This window comes from Camelina sativa, chromosome 8, assembly GCF_030686135.1.
Source record: "Camelina sativa cultivar CO46 ecotype springtype chromosome 8, ASM3068613v1".
Classification (NCBI taxonomy): Eukaryota; Viridiplantae; Streptophyta; class Magnoliopsida; order Brassicales; family Brassicaceae; genus Camelina; species Camelina sativa.
The window spans coordinates 29,498,141-29,512,276 of NC_141887.1; the positions used below are offsets into that span (position 1 = coordinate 29,498,141).

The 14,136-nt window shown below is 36.9% G+C and overlaps 4 protein-coding genes across 7 annotated transcripts; 2 read left to right on the forward strand and 2 right to left on the reverse strand.

Annotated features, from left to right (window-relative positions):
* Positions 1-1,284: 1,284 nt before the first annotated feature.
* Positions 1,285-3,620, forward strand: LOC147940596 (uncharacterized). Of its 2 annotated transcripts, none has more exons than XM_087461569.1 (4): positions 1,285-1,687; positions 1,811-1,987; positions 2,096-2,617; positions 2,943-3,620. In XM_087461569.1, exons 1-4 carry the CDS (start codon positions 1,472-1,474, stop codon positions 3,189-3,191), a joined length of 1,164 nt encoding a protein of 387 aa, XP_087317695.1. In that variant the 5' UTR covers positions 1,285-1,471; the 3' UTR covers positions 3,192-3,620. The 2 variants fall into 2 exon arrangements, with proteins under 2 accessions (XP_087317695.1, XP_087317696.1); XM_087461570.1 differs by having other exon boundaries at positions 2,096-2,594.
* Positions 3,621-4,076: 456 nt separating this feature from the next.
* On the reverse strand, positions 4,077-8,446 carry LOC147940597 (RNA polymerase II C-terminal domain phosphatase-like 2). 2 transcript variants are annotated; one of them, XM_087461567.1, is made up of 15 exons: positions 7,996-8,443; positions 7,824-7,923; positions 7,453-7,728; positions 7,128-7,338; positions 6,678-6,835; positions 6,511-6,581; positions 6,324-6,429; positions 6,140-6,232; positions 5,867-5,999; positions 5,447-5,757; positions 5,320-5,371; positions 4,969-5,102; positions 4,836-4,889; positions 4,649-4,745; positions 4,077-4,531 (listed from the first exon to the last, which is right to left on the reverse strand). In XM_087461567.1, the coding sequence occupies exons 3-15, from the start codon at positions 7,654-7,656 to the stop codon at positions 4,380-4,382; spliced, it is 1,776 nt and encodes a 591-aa protein (XP_087317693.1). In that variant the 5' UTR covers positions 7,657-7,728; positions 7,824-7,923; positions 7,996-8,443; the 3' UTR covers positions 4,077-4,379. The 2 variants fall into 2 exon arrangements, with proteins under 2 accessions (XP_087317693.1, XP_087317692.1); XM_087461566.1 differs by having other exon boundaries at positions 7,453-7,923; positions 7,996-8,446.
* A 274-nt stretch (positions 8,447-8,720) lies between these two features.
* On the reverse strand, positions 8,721-11,604 carry LOC147940598 (uncharacterized). Of its 2 annotated transcripts, none has more exons than XM_087461413.1 (5): positions 11,250-11,604; positions 11,041-11,155; positions 10,448-10,535; positions 9,316-10,332; positions 8,721-9,170 (listed from the first exon to the last, which is right to left on the reverse strand). In XM_087461413.1, exons 1-5 carry the CDS (start codon positions 11,335-11,337, stop codon positions 8,982-8,984), a joined length of 1,497 nt encoding a protein of 498 aa, XP_087317539.1. In that variant the 5' UTR covers positions 11,338-11,604; the 3' UTR covers positions 8,721-8,981. The 2 variants fall into 2 exon arrangements, with proteins under 2 accessions (XP_087317539.1, XP_087317540.1); XM_087461414.1 differs by having other exon boundaries at positions 8,721-9,173; positions 11,250-11,556.
* Positions 11,605-12,372: 768 nt separating this feature from the next.
* On the forward strand, positions 12,373-13,227 carry LOC147940599 (putative F-box protein At4g38870). Its single transcript, XM_087461358.1, has one exon. The coding sequence runs from the start codon at positions 12,373-12,375 to the stop codon at positions 13,225-13,227; it is 855 nt and encodes a 284-aa protein (XP_087317484.1).
* The last annotated feature ends 909 nt before the right edge of the window (positions 13,228-14,136 follow it).

Consider the following 14,136-nt stretch of genomic DNA (forward strand, 5'->3'; position numbering starts at 1 on the left):
ACTTTATATTTTAAATTTACTACTGTTTGTTTATTAAAGGTTTATTTTTTTCCCATCCTAAATGGAAATTTCTATCATCTTTTTTTGTTCTTTTCAATTATTTGGGTTTATTGTTTTTTTTTTTTTTTTTTTTTGTGTGTAGAATACTAGTCATACCCATAATAGTACAACACTCTCAAGAACTGTTTCATATGAAAAGTACATACAATATTTGTTATTGCATTTTACTAACGTACCTATTATTGCCTTATTTGTCAACTTTTTGCTAACACGGAACATAAGAACAATAAATTCGAGATGTATTTTCTACTTTACTTTTTTTTTTCTTCTTTGGAAAAATACTAATCTATATCGAATTGATAATATCTGTTTGAATTTTAGATCAATGATAGTGTTGTTAATTTGGTTGTTGCAACATGATTTTGGAAAAAGACGTTTGTATTAAAAGAAATCCAGTTATCTTGTAGGACAAATTGTCAAGGTACAGTATATCGATTTTCCTATCTTACATTGATCAGGTTATTATTTGATAATACTATTTAAACTATGTTTGTTGGGTCATAACATTATTTTGAATGAAAAACGCTGGTTGACTAAGAAATTTAAATATTAAGACATTTGAAATATGCAATAAGCCAATAACGACGGAAACATGTAAATAAAAGGAGAGGTCCAAACTCGAATAGATAGACGTGTGTGTCAATATGATTACGTGTAGTTGAACCCTTTTTTTCTTTTAGTTTTGTTTTAGTTCAACAAAAAAAAATGTATTTTTGATTTATGTAATTTATTGGTTTTCACTAAAAAAATGTATGTTTGTTAGTGGTTTGTATACGGCATGATTGGGGGGTTATATCTTTGTTTATTTCTATAGTGAAATTGGATAGGTCCATGCATAATCAGTATCCTCCACACGACTTGTCAAGGTACGTAAGCATTTTAAATAACGTATCACATTACTTTAGTTAATCTAATTATTGATGATTTGACAATATCAGCTCAACAACAACAAGTAGAGAGATGCAATTTATGCAGCCGTATAAGTTTGTTGTATTGTTCCTTCCTCCGATGATCATTCCAAGCTGTTTCATTGACATATACATACAACGATGAACGATCTAAAGCTATGTAATGAAAGGTTGCATAAACAAGCACTGTGGTGGTGGAGGAGAATAACAAACAAGTCTTTCTTTAGTTTCCCCACTGAAGTCAAAATTAAATCCATTAATTTTGGCCCATGGGCTTTTTTTTGTTTTGTTAACTAACTGTCACGCAGGATCCGAGAAAATTCGTTACAGTAACGTGGGAAACAATCGCGTAAATCGGACGGTACAAAATAAATGCGGGTGAGCACCGACCTGTCAGTAAGATATGCCACGTGGACTTATGCTTTGCTTTCGTAAGTACAATTCTCCCCAAACTCAACTAGTGATGTCTCTTCTCTTTTGAATCAAGACAAGAACTCTTTCTGATGAAGATGATTGGCATTGGAACCCTAACTTATTCTTCTCCATCTAAGATCCTTCTCGAAGATTCTCCTCCACGAATTTTTCGCTGTGGATCAGAGATCTTCCCTTGTGTTCCATGGAAAACGTTTCATCACTTCAAGTTTTTGCGTTTAGATTCTGCTCAGAACAGGACTCTTAAGCCAATTCCGGTTCGCTCTTCTTCGATTAAGGATTCTCAGGTAATTAATTATAACTCTTAGCTTTATCTTTCAATTTCCCATTGGTCTTTCGTTTGTATGTGTTCTCTCTTCTACAGTTACTTTATGCTCTGTCTTCATACAGATAATTAATTGTGTTTATAGGTGAACGAAGAAGCTCTTACAAAAAAGGTTCGTGTAAGGTTCCAATTGCGGAAAGAGTGTGTCTTTGGTGAACATTTTTTCATTCTTGGTGATGATCCTGTGTTTGGTGGCCTCTGGGATCCAGAAACTGCCTTGCCACTGAACTGGTCAGATGGGAATGTCTGGACCTTAGACCTGGTATGCATCTATGTTGTTGTTACATGTAGGTTATGTATGAGTTTTAGATACTTGAATCATTGAATGTGTGTTAGCAATTCTCTGATGTGATTTCTTCTTTCTACTTAGGATTTGCCTGTTGGAAGATTGGTTGAGTTCAAGTTCATACTAAAGGCACAGACAGGGGAGATCTTGTGGCAACCAGGTCCAAACCGGTCTCTTGAAACCTGGGAAACTAATAAAACAATCAGGATATGTGAAGACTGGGGTAATGCTGATCTCCAGATGATGATTGAGGAAGATTATGTGCCATTCAATCAAGAAGACAGTATCACTCACCCTAAACAAAGCGTGAGGGTTGACACCATTAGAGAAGAGGTGGATGAAGTGCTTGGTACTACTGTACACCAAAACTCTTCAGTACTAGTTGTAGAGAATGCAGGATACGTAAGTGATGAGTCTGCAGATATCCAAAGTGAGAAAACTATGGAATCTTCTAATGGAGCTTTGACTGCTCGGGTTGTGACCAGCGAAGCCATGTTTACCGAGGAAGAAAGTCCAGTTTTGGTCCCTGGATTGGTTTCTCTGTCTGACTTGGAAAATGAAGATATGGAAGTTATTAACGAAGGTAAAGCAGAAACGTTCCCGGAGGTAATATAACCTGATAAGTTTTTAAATTTTCATGTTTTTGTTTTTTCTATATAATCTACACACGGCTGTAGATGGTAATGAAATCTATGCATGTTGATGCTTTAAGACATCATGTTTTTTTTGTAGAATAAGACTGTTCTTGTTTCATTGATACACTGTATATTAGTTGCCCCAGTTGATTAAAAATAAAAGTTTCTTTAACTATGTCTTTAAGCTAATCTAAGACTCTGTACTTTAAGACTGTTAGTTTATTCTCCAGCAATGTGATTTTCAGCTGTAAATGGCCTTATTGTCTTATTTAATGAATGGAGAAAGCTATTTGCAGGTAGATAAGAAGCAAGAAACCAAAGGAGAAATAATCAAGAAAGAGAAAGTAAAAGCGATTTCATTATTGGACAAATCGGAGCTAGAAGCAGTGAAAAGTGTAGATCAGAGGCAATACAATTTAGTAGAGGAAGAGCAGCAGCGGCTAGAGACAGAGCCGCTTGGAACGCCGGATATGCTTTTAGAGAATGATATCCAATGGGGACGTAGAACACTTCACAAGCTTCTAAGCAACTTCAGACTTTTTTAAACTCAAAAAAAGTTTTGAGTGCATACATTCACCGGCAAAAGAGCTTCAAGAAGATGATTCTCCCATGAATTCAGACAGATAGTCAAAATTGTTCTTAAAAGGTGCGCTGCCTTCTTCTTTCTGCTCATCTTTACGTTTTGTATCTATGAGAATTGATAGTAGATTGAATTCATGTAGTGTTGTCTTTGTATATATGTATGATCAAATGGTTTTGGTAAAGACAGAGAGATGAGGAAAGAATGGAGTGCTAGTGTTAAGTACATAGGATGTATCATGTGGATCCAATTATATTGTTGTTACATAATGATGGCGATCATGATTATCATATGATTGGTCTTACCATTCCAATTTCTTACACAAATGATGATGATCATGATTATCACAATCATGTGTAAATTAATCTTTTATAGAAAATCAAGTTGTTGTACATTTCTTTTATGGTTTATCAGTTTTGAACTTGTGGTGCTCTTCGAGAAGGGCCAAGGTGCCAACGCCGTACGTTTAGGAGCACCTCCTTTTTTTCCTTAAAACATTTTTGTAAACCTCGAGGAGTGTCATGTTCAATTTAAGCCCAATATATAATCGAAATATCCATAAAACCATATGCAGTATGTTGTTGGCAGAATTCAGTGGGTAGCGGCGATAAATTATTAGATTGTACCAATTCTTCAATCAAATTACAAACGACCCCTGTAGGAAACATAAGGTGATTTATAAAATGAACCAGGTAAATGTAATGTAATTTGTGAAATTACGAGGACTATGGGTATTGTGAAGTTTGGTTTAGCCATACAGTATTGAGGCTATGAGCTACAAACTAAAGGATTCTAAACCAAACTACATAAATCCCTTGTAATGCTGCTCTTAAGAACCAACAACAACAACAAAAAAAACCATCATCTTATACTAAAAATAATATACAATCACCTATACATAACATAAACCTAATTCAGGTGGAGCCTTGGGTGCAAGGTTTCATATTCACCTTCTCAAAACTCTATAGTAACCAAAACAACAAGAGTCATGAGACTAGCTCCTTAAGGGGATAGGCTATATGTTTTAATAATCAAAAAGTCCCTTATTTGGCACTTCGTTACCTTTTAGATCTTTGCCTTTTTTGGTTTCTCACACTGGTAAGGAATATTTACCTTATGTCTTCTTCCACAAATTTGGCATTGGCGACAAAAATCACAACTCAGGAATGTTTTCTTTAAGTGCTTTCTCTTCAAGTCCTTCATTTGGTACGACTTCATCGCTTTCCCACAAAAATCCATTCTCATCATTTCTTGGATCTTTCTCTGTTTCTTTAGATAGAGGTGATACATGTGCAACATACTTTTCTGCATAAAGCAACACAAAGAGAATTGACCAATCTGTAACCAAATGTACTCGCTACACAGAAGACAAAAAACAAGTGGTGAATAGATCCACAAATAATGCCCAAGAAGAAATTTTACCAGCCAAACTTCGAAGAGCATTCTCAGCCGCTTGTTGATGTGCATCTTTCTTAGTTTTTGCCATCCCAATGCCTATCTTCTCACCCGTGAACAAAACCTACGTAAATTAACAAGAACAATTAAAAACAAAAAAGGAAAGTGAAGTTAACATGAGACAAAGATGCTTAAACAAACTGATCCAGCTTACCTCAACCGAAAACTGTAACTCTTTGTTGGTACTCATCACAGTCCTAAATTCCACCTGCAAAATTGTAAATGAATTAGTCAAAATCCATGAAAAAAGGATAAGCAATAGATTCCGTGGTTATGTGAGTATGCACCTTTGAACCGCATCTTCTTCCAATCTCTTGCAGCGCACTCACAAATAAATGAGACTGCCCGCCATTATTCTTTCCACCATCTGTATGATGTTCTCTACCATTCGACACCAAATGACTCTGGGATAATCCACCCTCTGCAAATAGTTTGAACAAGTGCTAATATTAAAAGGTATTATTCCACCTTGTTATGACAAATTCAGCAAGTAGACTTATAAATCAGGTGTGGAAATTATCTTATCCTAAATCAATATCTAAGAGCAGTACACTGAAAACAAGCGGAGGCGACAAATTCAACAATCTACTATACCTTAGTATCAGCTTGACTACATTAGTGTTGAAACTATAACATACCTGTTGTTTGACGTGAAGGATTTTGCCTTTTCAGGTCATCATCCGTTGATACCTGCATGAAAATTCTCAGACCGTAGATACTCATACTTTGAAGTCAAAAGAGAGATACTTGGAATGCAAAACTAACCTCTTCACTCCTCAAGTGAGAAGGGTGTGTGAATGAAGCAACAGGAGCAGAACCTGGTATTCCATGAGGAAATTGACTTGGATAAACTCCTGAAGGTCGACCAGGAAAAGAAGGTCTATTCTCATCATCCACCAACCAACCACCCTGAGAATGCATAGAAGACGAAGGTGGCTGCATAGGAATTTTAGCCAGAATGGGCGGTTGATTAAAGTTTTGGTTCCTTATATCGACACCAGGCCTCATCATAAGGGGTCTTCCACAATCAGAAAAAGTGAAGCCATCCCGTCTAGGAGCTCCAAGCAAACTAGGTTCTAGATTGTGATTGACGACAAAACATAAAGAATCTCAGAAACAAACATTATAGTGCAATATAACTGTACAATTCAAAATTCGAAGTTATATAAAGTCAAAAGTTCGTACTATGCGAAGGTAACAATGCTGCTGCAGTTGTCGTGCTAGAGTTATTTGGTATAACTGCTATCTGCGGCTTGGGGGTTTCAGGTTTCTGCTCAGCGTTACTTGTGGCAGGAAGAGTAGAATGATCGGCTGCAGCCTTCTCACCAAGAAATTAAAAAGTCAATTTTAAATCAGATTACAACAGGAAATAAAGTTTTGCACCAAAACATATTTTTTTACTTAAAGATCGCCATATCCCAAATTTTGTATCTACTTTTCTTATATTATTTTACTGACCGCTTGATTTAGTCTGCGTTCCACTTCACCCCCACACATTCCTTCCATCATTGGAGGAGCTGTTATATTCCCATTTGCGGCAAAGCCAGGATCCTACAGACAGATATAACTAGATTGCATATTGTAGTTGGGGCAAGAATTTTGTGCAATCAATTAACAATGATAAAATTCTAACTGCAGATACCTCTATAACGACATAGTTGCTCACATCCGGTGGTGGAGGTAAATTTTTTACATCATCTTCATAGTAAACCAAAGATATACTATTCATCAAACTCTCATCAAATTCCCTGCCATAAATGTCGGGAAGTAGTAAGAACAACCAGCATGATTTCATTACATAAACAAAAACAAAAACAACAATAACTTACTTGAAAAAGTAACCTCTGACATTGCATGCAACATTTCTTGCTACGCAAAGAATTGGAACGATAAGGGCTGTCTGAGAAATGGGTATAAGAGAAAGGTTAGATACACACATGGAAAATGAAGCGATAAAGGATTGAATTCACAGCTTAACGCAAGAGTAACAACATGCCTCTGCTTGTGGAGCATAATAAGGGAGATATGCAGGGACAGCATGAACCCGTGGTTGATCCTTTTCCTCCCAAACCTTAATACGGTCATCGATGACCATTGCCATTTTTGGATGACAAACGCCACCATTGAAGACACTTAACAACGATTTCTTGGCGTCTGTAACGCAAAGGGCAAGAAATAAATTAAAAAAAATCTTGTTAGTGCGAGTTTCACAGAGAGACAGAGGCAGATAGTCGGGTCCTTAATACTAAAAACTAAGAGGTCAACAAATCAGATGAGGCACTAGAGAGAGGCAGAAGAGGCAAACTATATATAACAATTCACCACAAAAAACAGTAATGAAAGAGATAACTAAACAGAACTCAGAAAGCTACATCAATGGGAGCAAAACACTTATGTACCAAAAACAAAGATCAAGGGTATCAAAGAAGCCAGAGATGGGTTTGACCTGGTTTAACGCATACAATACGATCTCGAAGCTCCTTGAGACTTATTAAATGAGCTTCCGGATCAAGAAGTCTCCACATTTCCAAAGCATAATCCCTTTCAGCCATGGTACAAACGTAAACTTCAAAACGTTTCCTAAGTTTTGCTGTCAAATAGCTTCGTAATTCCTCCCACGCTGGCCTCAGCTTTACAAGCACACTAGTGTCACGGATCTGCATCAGAAATAACCCCAGATAGGAGACAAAACTTGGTTATTCCCAAAACATAAAAACCAGATTACTCATGAATACATATATACAACTACTAACAGAGATAGATCTTCTAACCTCTGGATTAATCCTAGTAAGCACAGTATTCTTTTCCGGCAATCTAATAACGGGTCTAAAAACTTTCTCGAGACCATCAGAAGTTGGGCGGACCTCCTCAGGCTGAGCCTTTGACAAGACTCCGTTATCAAAGGCATAGTCATTATCAATATACTGCTTGAGCAGCATCCTATCATCCATATACCTTTTAAGTTCAGCAGACATTCCATTAATCCTGACAGGATCAATCTCTCGTGAAATCCAAGCTTTGAGAGCCTCGATCCTATCCTCAAATGACTTCATGGTGTTTGCAACAATCAAAGTTTCATCGAGATCAAACACAATTGACAGACACCGAGTATTGAGCATCTTTAAACAGGAATCATAAAGACCTGAAGGAACCGAGAAACACCAAAAGCACGGGAACTTCTTCTCCTTACTTGGCATAGCCACTAAATGAATCTCCTCATCTCCGAGCAAAACCACAGCAGTCTGTGTAAATCACCAAAAATCATCAAAAATTCAAAGCTACCGACCAAAATCGGAAAAAATCGAAAAACATACCTTCAATTCATGGAAACAGAGAGCGTGAAGATGCATTAACTCTGGAGGTTTGACCGGAGCAGATGACTCAAGCTTGCATCTAACGGAAAAAGAAACAATCGTCTGAAGAATCGCGAGGGGAAGACACCTCTCGCCAGGGGGAGATAGATGGTGGATTCGAATCTCATCGTTAGGGAATCGGAATTCATGACCTGAAGAAGAGACATCAAGTTCTCCCAAACGCAAATCCCCGTTATAAACCACAGATTTATGACCTAAACGATTCATCGTTCAAAATTTCGTCAATTCGGACTTTGTGAAGAACGAATCACTCTAAGGTAGTGAAAAGTAACAGTTTCCTCAGAAAAATGCGTGACAAAAAATATTGCAGATTCAACTTCTCTCTATTTCGCTACTCTCTTTTTTTCTCCGCTAAAGAGGGTTTTTCTGGCTCTAAGATATTTTTATAGGCGAGAGAGATGAAGGGGTTTTCATGTAAAATTACAAAGATACCTGAGACTTCTTTACACGTGGCGTTAGATGCGTTATCCTGTTTCTACCAGCATCGCATGTCAGCCGTTAATTTAATCGTTCTCAATTAATCGAATTAAAATATAAAATTATTATTTTTGTTGCTTAAGAAACAGAGAGACAACTTTTGTTGACTTCGAATGTATGTGATCATTGTTTTTTTACAACTATAATAGTAAAATGTGGAACCGTACTAAGTATTTTGATTTAGATTACTTTAAACAAAAACAAAGTAAACAAAACAGAAAAACACAGATTAAGTTTGTGAGTTGTGAGTAACAATTACGACAACACTACATACAGTTTGTATCATTATTATCAAGAGACAGTATTTTTAGGTCCAAAATTAATTAATATAGTAATATACAAACCAAAATTCATGGGCATTCTAGTACTTGAGTACTTGAGCCTCTAATAAGACCTGCCTGATGATCATTAGTATCTTTCTACACCAAGACAGAGATTCATGGGTTACTTTAAGAGTAACTGATGTCGCTCAGATTGTCGTCGCTACCGTCTAAGCACAAAATGTTGACACTCGATTCCGAGCTCCCGCTGCTGCTCACCGGCCGGTTTCTACATGATCTCACACTGTACGATGACGTCGCCCGTGCTTTCGTCACTGACGGTCGGAAATTACCCGCCATGCTTCCTCGTCTAACATCCTACTATCACATAGAGACACCATTACAAAAGTACTCTCGAAGAAATGTTCGAAAGTTGAAAAGTCGTCTAAACAATACATCATGCATGGTTGATATATGTCCCTTTTTAATATCATTTCATTTCATAACATATATGTTACCGTACCATGTCCATGGAGCTTTTAGATAGGTTTCTCCCAAACCCAAAACCATCAGATCCCGAGCTCGACTTCCCAGCGTAGGAGCCACCATCACCATCAAGTCCTCTGCCTCTGGTTTCTGTCACTCGTGGTGGAGCAAGTTTTCTCACATTTACAACTCTCTCGATCTTTTGATTCCCCTTAGCTACATGACTTGTCAATCCACCATCATCGTTCTTAGTCTTTGCTCGTCGTCCACGTGACAAAGGAACAGCACCGTTTACGTTTCCACTCGGAGCACTGTTCGGAGCCCGGCTTCTCGAAGGCGAACAAGACTGTCTCCTTGAAACCTCGCGTTCTATGGACGCTGATCTTGAACTATTAGACGCACCAAATGCTCTGCTTCTGACACTTGAAGCGGTTTGTGGCCTATCCGGTAACTTAGTTCTAAGATTCGATGGCGCTTCTAGAGAAAATCCAGGCATCTCGTAAGGTTCCCATGGCCTTGATCTCACGATCGGAGAAGCTCCTTGTGACAAGGCCGGTTTACTCACCGGTTTAGTTCTCAATACAGTCGATGAACCTGACGGAGTAGATGGACGGCGAGTTGGAGTGTTTGACCTCGATCCCGGTTTTGAATTAGGCGCCGACATCGGCCGGTTATTGGATCGAGTAGAGGTGGCTGAACTAGTAGTTTGTTGGCCGGTTGAGGTGGCGGGCCTGGTGGCACGTGCAGCGGTTAAGTTAACACGTGAGGTTCCAGAGCTTGAAGAAGGTCTTCTGGTCGTTGAGCTTGAGCTACTAGTAGCAGAATACGAGGTTAATGAGCCACGTGCAGATGTTGAGGTGGCACTTGAGGTTGGCGTTGATGGCCTTTTGGCTGGAGTAGACCTTCTGGATGGTGAGGAAGGTCTACTGGTTGACCTTGAGCTACTAGAGGACGATGGTCTTCTGATTACAGAAACAGAGGAGGAATTGTGTAACGACGTCTTTTGGGTCTTGGGTGGTACGTTGTCCCTCTCTTCTTTGCTGTAGTTCTCTAACTGTACGTAGAAAAAAAAAACAAACAATGAGAGATGATGAAGAAGAGTACTGTACCGCAAAATCGCAAATCCAAGAGAATGGCGAGACCATGAGACATATATACTGAGTCCGTACCCTAGATATAAGAGTCATCCGGTCTTCGTAGGGTGAGTCGAGTTGGTTCGTTACGCTTCTAGTCGGTGAGCCTGGCGGCGTAACCAGCCTGGTCCGGAACAATATGAACAATCAACAAATATATAAATCGATTTTTGCTGATAATTGTCTAACTCATGGCTGTATTTGAGACATGCCAATTGGAACATTGACAAAAGGGCGAAGTTTAGAAAATAATTTTAAACTAAAACTAATTAAGGTTGTAATTAAGATATATAAACATAAGGAAAAGTGATCGAAAAGTTTGTTTTATGCAACGGTTATTTCATGCAAAAGGACTTTTTAGGCACGAGAACTTCAAAACCATAAGTGAGACGTTTTAGAATGCGTACAAATCAGCTGAACAAGACCAGACATCAGAGATCACACACTAGAGTTTAGCAAGAATGTCTTAGAAAATTGATCAAATTCACTTTCCAAGTACAAATATTTTAATGCAAAATGTAACCAAAAAAAAAAGGAAATGTTTACAAGGAAATTTAAATTTTATAAAAATCATGATCAGACTTTGAGAAATCATAAACACAATTAAAGGGAGGGGGGATATTACGTACCATTCATAATCGGACTTCTCGTTCTCGGAGTAAAGGAAGTTATCGGCGGCGGTTGTTCGGAGAGAGTACTGTCGGGAGGACATCGCCGTCGTCCGGCTACTTTTATGATCAGATCCTGCCAAAAAGAAATAAAAAATCCAACAACGTATTAACACATAAACAAATATACAGTATTGGACCTAGCTATTGTTATATATACGAACACGAACCCATTAGAAGCATAGGTCGGTGACCTTTCTCGTGACGACGCATCTCCAGGAACAAAATAAGCTCTTCATCTTCGTCTTGGGTCAACATTATAGGACATTTTTAAATTGAACTCTTGATGATGGAAGAGAGTGGTGAAGATGTTCTTTTCCGTGTTTTTTCTTCTTTTTTATTTAAAAATGTCAGATTTCATAATAAACTGTAAACAACCTACAAATGATATATAAGAAAGTAATATTTATTATTCTATTTTTAAAATAAAGAAAGTAATATTGTCTCTAGTTATATTGATGTATTTTGGCTATTATCAAGATTTTTCTACTTCGACAGCTAAATATTAAGAGTTTTTTTTTTGTCAACGATATTATTACAGTTGGTATGTTATATCTTTATTATTATTTACAAAAAAGGCAAATACATTATTACTTCTCAATCTACAGTACATTTCTGGAATAAATGGTAATGATGTTATTAAATTTGATTAGATATTATTAAAAGCATAAAATTAATTAATTATATATTTAGAAGGAAAAAAATGCAAAGATGGAAAAAACGAAGAAAACTGCGGATAACACAGAGCAAGAGGATATATCATCAAATATTTTATAATAAGATATACAAAACAAAATTAAAGAATCACCAACCACGTCCCATGCCTACGTCCAATATTGAATTAGTTTTTATTTTCAATATATAATTGTTGTCGAGATAAATGTGAATCTTCCTTATATAAGTTTAAGGAATATTGATGTATATCTACTGGTTTGTATATAAGGGAAAGTCTCACAAGTCGTTCAAATAATTTATGTTCTGAATAATACGACCATAATTAGTATTGCAACCTAACTTATGGAGAAGGAAGAGGATGAAAGAATGTGGATCCATATGGATCTCGTGGTAGAGATACTCTCAAGGATGCCCGTGAAGAGCCTTATGAAGTTTAAGTGTTTATCGAAAGAGTTTTCAAGGATAATTCATAGTCGAAACTTTGTCGACTCATGCTTGTCTTGTTCCTCGAGTCGGTCACGTCTCTTTTTTTTTTTCCACAACTTTAAAACTAACACGCTTGTTTTCTTCTCAGCGCCTCATCGATCGACTTGTGCTATAGCCCCAACCCGACATGATATGATATTCCGTGGAGGAGTTGATGTATCTTTCACGTCTCCTCCGGTCCGAGGTTTGATGTTGTGCGCTATTGGACATAATCAACTTTTTATATGTAACCCAGCCACGAGACAAACCCTAAGCTTACCTCAAAACCTAATGTTGGTGGAAAGAGACAACTTGACAGAGTTACTGATTTTAGGATACGACCCAATATTTGATCAGTTCAAAGTATTGTGCATATGGGGATACCGAAATGCACGCCCAAGTACGTATCTGCAGTTTTGGGTTTTGACGGTGGGACAAGATGGTAACATGTGGAGAAAGATACAAGGCATGCCTCCTCATCTTTATCCCGTTACGTATGCATGCCATGGTGGTATATGCATAAATGGCGTTTTATACTTTAAAGCTTACTCATGGACCCCAAGTCGTCACCATCTTACTTTCACTAAGCATGTTGTGAGTTTTGACCTCAACACTGAAGTATTCAGTCTTGTGAAACCCAATGATCATCTCCGCTGGGTGTCCAGGCTAATAGACTTTCAAGGGAAGTTAGCTTTTATATCTCGTGTCAAAATGGACAGCACAGTTGAGTTTTGCATCTTGGAGAACAAGGAGGAATGGTCGTCGAAAGTTTTTCATTTACCTTGGACACAAAGTTACTCTAACGATTATATGAAAACTTCCGCCTCCGTGTTGGGCATTCATGACGGTGATATTGTTTTCACACCGCAAGGTGAACTTGGTTCCACATGGCATCTTAGCTTGGAGAAGAGGACTGTTAGGAAAGTCCTTTACGAAATTCCTATTACTAAACCATATCCTCTAGCTTTTTTTTTCGCAAACCATGTTGATACTACTGTATCATTGTAATTTGAGACGGTGTTTTAATGCGTTTTCAACTTCTAATTACTGCACCAGTTGCATTTAAAATTCCTTTCAACAAACATGGTTCTCTCTGGCTTGTATTTGTCGTACCCGACGTAGTCAGTGTGATCAGAGCCGTGCCATAGTGAGAGAAAAAGAAGCACTGGCTTGTGGCATCCAATTTGAAAAATTATTAAAGGACATATATTTATTAGTTGGATTATTTTAATATTAAATATAGGTTTACAACTTATAATTAATGATAAAACTTTATGCTATTCGGAGAAGCAAAATTTGGGTTTGTAGGATCCAAACATAGACTTCTAATAGTTAATTAATTAAGAAAAGGTAAAAAACAATAGTTATTTAATAATTAGTGTAAAATTAAGAGATTTGCTTTGTTGCCTCTACTAGTCTCATTACATCTTTCATTATTTTTTTAATTATTATAGTTTAGAGGGATAAAACCTTTTTTGAAAGTTTTTTTTCCCAAATTGTTTTACAGTTTCGGTTAAATAGTTCATGTTTTTTTTTTCTTATCTTATTTACTTTGTTTTTTCTTATTGTTTTTTATCCAATTCATTTTCAATTTGCAAATAGTAAATATAAATTGTAACTTTATTTTTAAAACTTGGTTAACTATTTTGTGGATAAAATGGAAAAAAATGTTTTAGAATTATTATATATCATTTGTTAATTTGTTTTTTTAAGTGAATTTTTTTTATTAACATTATTTTAATGAATTGGAGTATTTTTCTTTTAACCGCTTATGATACTCATCAATGCTGGCACGGCTTTCAGTGTGATACAGCGGTGGCATTGTATGTTGGGTAAACAACTGCCATTTTTTTGAACAAAAATGAAAAAGAAAAAAAAACAACTGCCATTTTATCCAAACGTGCAGAGCAATAAAAG